Source organism: Lolium perenne, chromosome 1 (assembly GCF_019359855.2).
Source record: "Lolium perenne isolate Kyuss_39 chromosome 1, Kyuss_2.0, whole genome shotgun sequence".
Lineage (NCBI taxonomy): Eukaryota > Viridiplantae > Streptophyta > Magnoliopsida > Poales > Poaceae > Lolium > Lolium perenne.
The window spans coordinates 29,196,481-29,202,704 of NC_067244.2; the positions used below are offsets into that span (position 1 = coordinate 29,196,481).

Genomic DNA, 6,224 nt, shown 5'->3' on the forward strand with positions numbered 1-6,224 from the left:
CGAAACCCACAGAAACCTTCCAGAGCCGCCGCCATCGCGAAGCCAAGATCTGGGGGACAGGAGTCTCTGTTCCGGCACGCTGCCGGAACGGGGAAGTGCCCCCGGAAGGCTCCTCCATCGACACCACCGCCATCTTCATCACCGCTGCTGCTCCCATGAGGAGGGAGTAGTTCTCCATCGAGGCTCGGGGCTGTACCGGTAGCTATGTGGTTCATCTCTCTCTTATGTACTTCAATACAATAATCTCATGAGCTGCCTTACATGATTGAGATTCATATGATGATGCTTATAATCTAGATGTCGTTATGCTAGTCAAGTGAATTTTACTTATGTGATCTCCGGAGACTCCTTGTCCCACGTGTGTAAAAGTGACAGTGTGTGCACCGTGTGGGTCTCTTAGGCTATATTTCACAGAATACTTATTCACTGTTGAATGGCATAGTGAGGTGCTTATTTATATCTCTTTATGATTGCAATGTATTTGTATCACAATTTATCTATGTGCTACTCTAGCAATGTTATTAAAGTAGTTTTATTCCTCCTGCACGATGTAATGGTGACAGTGTGTGCATCCGTGTTAGTACTTGGTTTATGCTATGATCATGATCTCTTGTAGATTGCGAAGTTAACTATTGCTATGATAGTATTGATGTGTATTATTCCTCCTACATATGCATGAAGGTGACAGTGTGCATGCTATGTTAGTACTTGGTTTAGTCGAATTGATCTATCTTACACTCTAAGGTTACTTAAATATGAACATTGAATTGTGGAGCTTGTTAACTCCGGCATTGAGGGTTCGTGTAATCCTACGCAATGTGTTCATCATCCAACAAGAGTGTAGAGTATGCATTTATCTATTCTGTTATGTGATCAATGTTGAGAGTGTCCACTAGTGAAAGTGTAATCCCTAGGCCTTGTTCCTAAATACTGCTGAGTTACTACTGCTTGTTTCTTTGTTTCTTTGCGTTACCGCTGCAATACTACCACCATCAACTACACGCCAGCAAGCTATTTTCTGGCACCGTTGCTACTGCTCATATATATTTATACCACCTGTATTTCACTATCTCTTCGCCGAACTAGTGCACCTATTTGGTGTGTTGGGGACACAAGAGACTTCTTGCTTTGTGGTTGCAGGGTTGCATGAGAGGGATATCTTTGACCTCTTCCTCCCTGAGTTCGATAAACCTTGGGTGATCCACTTAAGGGAAAACTTGCTGCTGTTCTACAAACCTCTGCTCTTGGAGGCCCAACACTGTCTACAGGAAAAGGAGGGGGAAGTAGACATCAGGCATACGCGAAGAAAAGGAGGCGAGAGGGGGCTGTGGGTCCCCTCCTCACAGGGCGGCGCGGCCAGGCCTTGGGCCGCGCCGGCCTATGGGGTGGGCCCACCTCGGGTCCCCTCGGCTCCCCCTTCTGGCTCCCTTCGTCTTCTGGAAAAATAGGATTTTTCATATAATTTCCGTCAACTGTTGATCTTCCGAAATATTGCGTTCTGACGGCGCTTTTTCCAGCAGAATCCTGACTCCGGTGCGCGATCCTTCAATAATCATGAAACATGCAAAATAGATGAAATAACATAAGTATTATCTCCAAATATGAAATATATCAATGAATAACAGCAAATTATGATATAAAATAGTGATGCAAATTGGACGTATCAGAGATATTCAACTATCGCCTGGGCCGGACGAATTTAGATGGACTCTTCATGTAGATGGCACTTTCTCGGTAAAATCATTATACAATGCGATCCTTCATTCTGATATATCAGTTGATAATAATAAGAAAATTTGAAAGATGAAGATACCATTAAAAATAATTTTTTTGGATGGTATCTTCGTTGAGGAGTTATTCTCAGCAAAGACAATCTTGTTAAGCGGAATTGGCACGGAAGTACACGGCGTGTTTTCTGTCATCATGATGAAACCATTAAACACCTATTCTTCCAGTGCCAATTTCGAGATCTATATGGTCAGTCATTCAAGTAGCGTCTAACCTGTACCCTCCGACTAGTGTGGCCAATGTCTTTGACAATTGGCTTCATGGTATCGATTCAAGGTTCAAGTTGCTTCTTAGAGTGGGGGCGCTAGCAGTCATCTGGACGCTTTGGCTAAGTAGAAATAACAAGATTTTTAACGATAAAAATTGCTCCTTGTTGCAGGTCATCTACAGATGTACAGGTATTCTCCCTTTGTGGTTACCTCTTCAGCGAGTGGAGAACTGAGACCTATTTACGGAGGTCTGTACACGGCTGGAGGCTACGGCGAGGGATACTTTTTCCATACATGGGTGGCAGCATAGTCTACAGATTGAACCTCCACCCACACCTTAGGTGTCATATGATTCATCGCTTCGATATGTATCTCTAGTTTTTTTCTATCTTTTGACTTGAGTCACTTAAACAGTTGTGTGCATCCAGGCTGAATGTAATTGCTTTTAAAAATAATAAAGCATCTTTTATCGAAAAAATATAAAAGATGGCTCTTTGTTGCCTATTCATATGGTCGGTGCGGATGTGCATTGCCTTTGGCATGTTTCTTCTTCTGCTTGAAGTTGCGTGTGGGCAGATCCATTCAAGCAAAATAATGACAGAGGAAAAGCAAGCCTTGATTCCTTCCCGGCCACCCGCTATCGTTGATTTATTATTCCAGGATACGGGATGTCTCATATGGTTTTGCTTCTATCAAGTTTTCTCTCCCCGAACGGTTCCACCATAATTGAAATCCAAAAATGCTACGGAAATGGCTTACGGGTTGATATGGTAACCACCGGTTGGTTCAGTTCTTCTCCCTTCCGTGTGATGCTAGAACTACGGACAGATTTTTACGAAATTCTGGTTACGGACTGACGTGGAGAAGCGTGGAGCCATTCTAGCCCTGAAATCACGGGAGCAAAACAAATTTCCATCAGCCAGCAACTTCCACGTACGTCCGTAAGCCAATTCCATATGAAACGTCTGTAGGTTTAGGATTATTGTATTCTAGGACTGGGAATGCACCGGGTAACTCCACCTCAGTCGGTAAGTCACATTCCGTAAAAATGATGCCGTAGATGTAGCAAATTTTTTTAGAGCAACCCGGAGATGTAGCATTGCTGATTAAAATCAGAGCCACGGAGGAGAGACACCTCGCATGCATCTCCATCACTCCACACATCGGCTACTACCATATCCATAGGTAAACACCACCCTATATATGCGAGTGCCTGGTGAAGGCGCAGGTTTCAGTTCACCATCGAGTCGTCTCTGCGCCGCGGAGGAGAGGGCATGCGAGAGTTGGTGAAGATGGATGCTAGTGCACTTCGTCTCGACGGACTTGGTCTCATCTTAATCAGCTTTTCACATGCCCATTGTACGTTGCTAAGATGGAGGAGATCGGGGCGGCGCCGGTGGCCGTGCTAGACGCAGGGGAGGGTGCGGCATCGGCGGCCGCCCGTGGTGGATCCCGTGCCGACGCGAGCGAGGTACGGCCGTGGGCGGGCGAGATCCGGCAGGGAACGGCCACCCAACGAGATCATAATCGATGCACAAGCCACTGTCTTTCACATTTATGAAAAAAAGAATCAACCCCTGTTTATTCTCTCTGGAGTACTGAAGTTAAGCCTAAAGTGAGTTCAAATTTTTTTTCCATCGCATTGATCCTCACGTAGACTAAATCGGAGTATAACTTTTTATGTAACAGAGGGAGTGGTGTATTCATTGTTGCAGGTGAACTCATCGATGCACCTTGGCACACGAGAATTAGTTTTGCCAAAATTTGAAACTCATACGTCTAGCTCTCCACAAAATCAGCCGAAAAATGTATAGCTACATATACATACACAGAGATTGCACGCCACAAATCTTGTTTAAAATTACCTTGTATTCTCAAACTAAAATTAATTTGAGGTTTTTTAAAATTCAAAAGCACAATTTTCAGGTGTGCTGCAAATCCGTGTCCATGAATGTGGATTCAAAATGTTCTCTCATCCTATCAGAGTCTTCCTTCGATTGCTAATTTGCTACTCAGTTAACTGCTATCGTTGAAAGAGAATAGATAATGTGTTGTTCTGAACTTCTGATCTTTGATATCACAGTAGAGCGACAAGAGGAGTCTATTCTGATAGAGCCTTTCAGACACACACACACACGCACACAAGCATGCTGGCTAGCTAGACTATGCTTCCGTGGCTGCTTTTCTTCTCTTCTTTCTCTTCTTCTTGACCTTACCGTTGGCGACGGCATCTGTACCCTGCGGCGACGACGACGAAGCCATGGACGTTGCTTCTGCAGCGGCGGCTTCGTCTTCGGCGTTGGGCTGCATCCCCTTCATGATCACCGCGGGGAATACCCAGTTGGTTACGAAGTAGAAGAGCAGCATAACGGCACTGCGCATTCGTACGTAGCACAAACCAAGTCAGAAACTGAAATAGAACCTGACTGCGAGCCAGCTGCTATACAACATGATGCATATGTGTGCTACGGACTTCAGAGTTCAGAGTTATACTCGCCTGATGGGGATGATGGCGGAGAAGTCGCCGGTGTCTGCGGGTGAGCCCGGCACCAGCTTGGGAGCGAGGATCTCGCTCAGCTCCGGCGGCAGTGCACGAAGCCGCCGCACTTGTGGCCGAAGCTTTGCCCCGGCACGCGGTACAATTTCCGCCGCTGCTCTCCGGTGAGCGCCATGCGAGGCGGCGGCGGCGGCGAGACACCGGGAGCTTATCGTCAGGGTGGCCGTCTCCATGGTGGAGACGACACGGTAGGATTTTGTCGACAGGTTTTTGGCTCAGATAGCTCGCTGTGGCTGGCTAGGTGGGTGAGGTCTGGATAACGAGTACAGTCTCGTTTCCCCTGCCTGCTAAGCTCTGCTCGCTCTGTGTTTTTGGGTGGCTACCAATGCACATTTGTGCTCACCTATCCACGCTTAGTTATTTTGTTCATTTGTCTGGAAACGAGTATTTTGTAACTTTTTATTATTATTCTGGCCCAAACTAACTGATGCAGTTCAAAAATATATTTGTACTGGACGTAATATACGGCTACGTCCAACTAATTCAGGCTAGAGGAGTCACTGTAGTTCTTTCCTTTTGCTTTGCAAGGGTTATTATTCCTGACCAGTGACGCATGAAACCCTAGGTCCAGCTTGCTGGCCCGGGCAGCAGCGGCGTCACCGCGCCACATCTTTTCTTGAAGGCGTGATGCCTTGGTAATCGAGGATCTGTGGCACAAGAAGCGCGGTCATAGGGCAAGCTTTGAGGATGGCATGGCGGATAGCTGCTATTTCGCTTAGTCACGTTGTCGTTCGTCCCATCATCGCCCAGTCTCTAACGACCGTTTTCTATGGTGTGTGAAATTTGTATGATAGTTTCTTTATTTATAAAGCAGAACGGAAGCATATTTCAAGGAAAACCAGTGATGCATGAATGGCCGTTGGTTGGATTGTTAGAGACGGAATACAATGCATACAACAGATTGTGGGCATGCGTGTTTATAAAATCTGATTGTGGATTAGTTTTGGTAGTAATAACTAAATCCACCTTGATTGTTCACAACAAACTAAAATGTTATGAAACATCATAACAAAAACCAGGAGTTCTGGGACAAGTGTCCAAATGTAGGCAAACCCCATTCCGCGATTCGCTCCCAGCCATCGAAGGGTGGGCTGGCCCATTTAGCGTCAACGACATGGGATGGTTTTAGCAGTTTTTTTGAGGTTTTACCGGTTATGGGATGCTTCTACAAGCTTCCCACGTATTTTTGGGTTCGGTGGTTGTTTTGTTTTATACCAGTTTTTTATTTTTATTGTTGCTTCCTTTTTGTTTTGCAAATTTGAAAATTGATTAGATTTTCAAAAAGTTAGTTTAAAAAATGTTCAGTTTTGAAAAACAGTCAATTTATTACAATTCAATATTAAAAATGTAAAAAAAGTAAAAATGTTTGATTTCTTGAAAAATGCGGATTTTAAAGATGTTTTTAAAAGATAAAATATAAAAGATAAAAAGAAAATGAAAATGAAAAATGCAATACCATTTGTTGGGCTGCGTCGGAACGGCCCATGACAAGCTAGGAGGGAAATCAGCCCCTGTACTAGCGAGAAATAGGGGATCCTCCAAATGCATAAATTTATTAACACTCTGTCTTTCAGTTTCTTTTATATTTTTTTATGTAACTTTATTTTCTGTTAATAAAATATGTTGTTGCTCTGAAAAACACGATCAAATCTATTGCTCTGAAAAGCTCA

The 6,224-nt window shown here is 44.4% G+C and overlaps 1 protein-coding gene across 1 annotated transcript; it reads right to left on the reverse strand.

Moving 5' to 3' along the window:
- Positions 1 to 4,046: 4,046 nt before the first annotated feature.
- LOC127345142 (uncharacterized) lies at positions 4,047 to 4,863 on the reverse strand. Its single transcript, XM_051371578.2, has 2 exons — positions 4,495 to 4,863; positions 4,047 to 4,371 (listed from the first exon to the last, which is right to left on the reverse strand). Exons 1-2 carry the CDS (start codon positions 4,725 to 4,727, stop codon positions 4,161 to 4,163), a joined length of 444 nt encoding a protein of 147 aa, XP_051227538.1. The 5' UTR covers positions 4,728 to 4,863; the 3' UTR covers positions 4,047 to 4,160.
- Positions 4,864 to 6,224: the final 1,361 nt, after the last annotated feature.

Bases quoted from the DNA above. Each gene is read 5' to 3' on its own strand.
- LOC127345142 (XM_051371578.2), bottom strand. From the start codon at position 4,727: ATGGAGACGGCCACCCTGACGATAAGCTCCCGGTGTCTCGCCGCCGCC. The intron at 4,372-4,494 runs GCGAGTATAACT...ACGAATGCGCAG, and splicing joins TCCGCCATCATCCCCATCAG to TGCCGTTATGCTGCTCTTCT.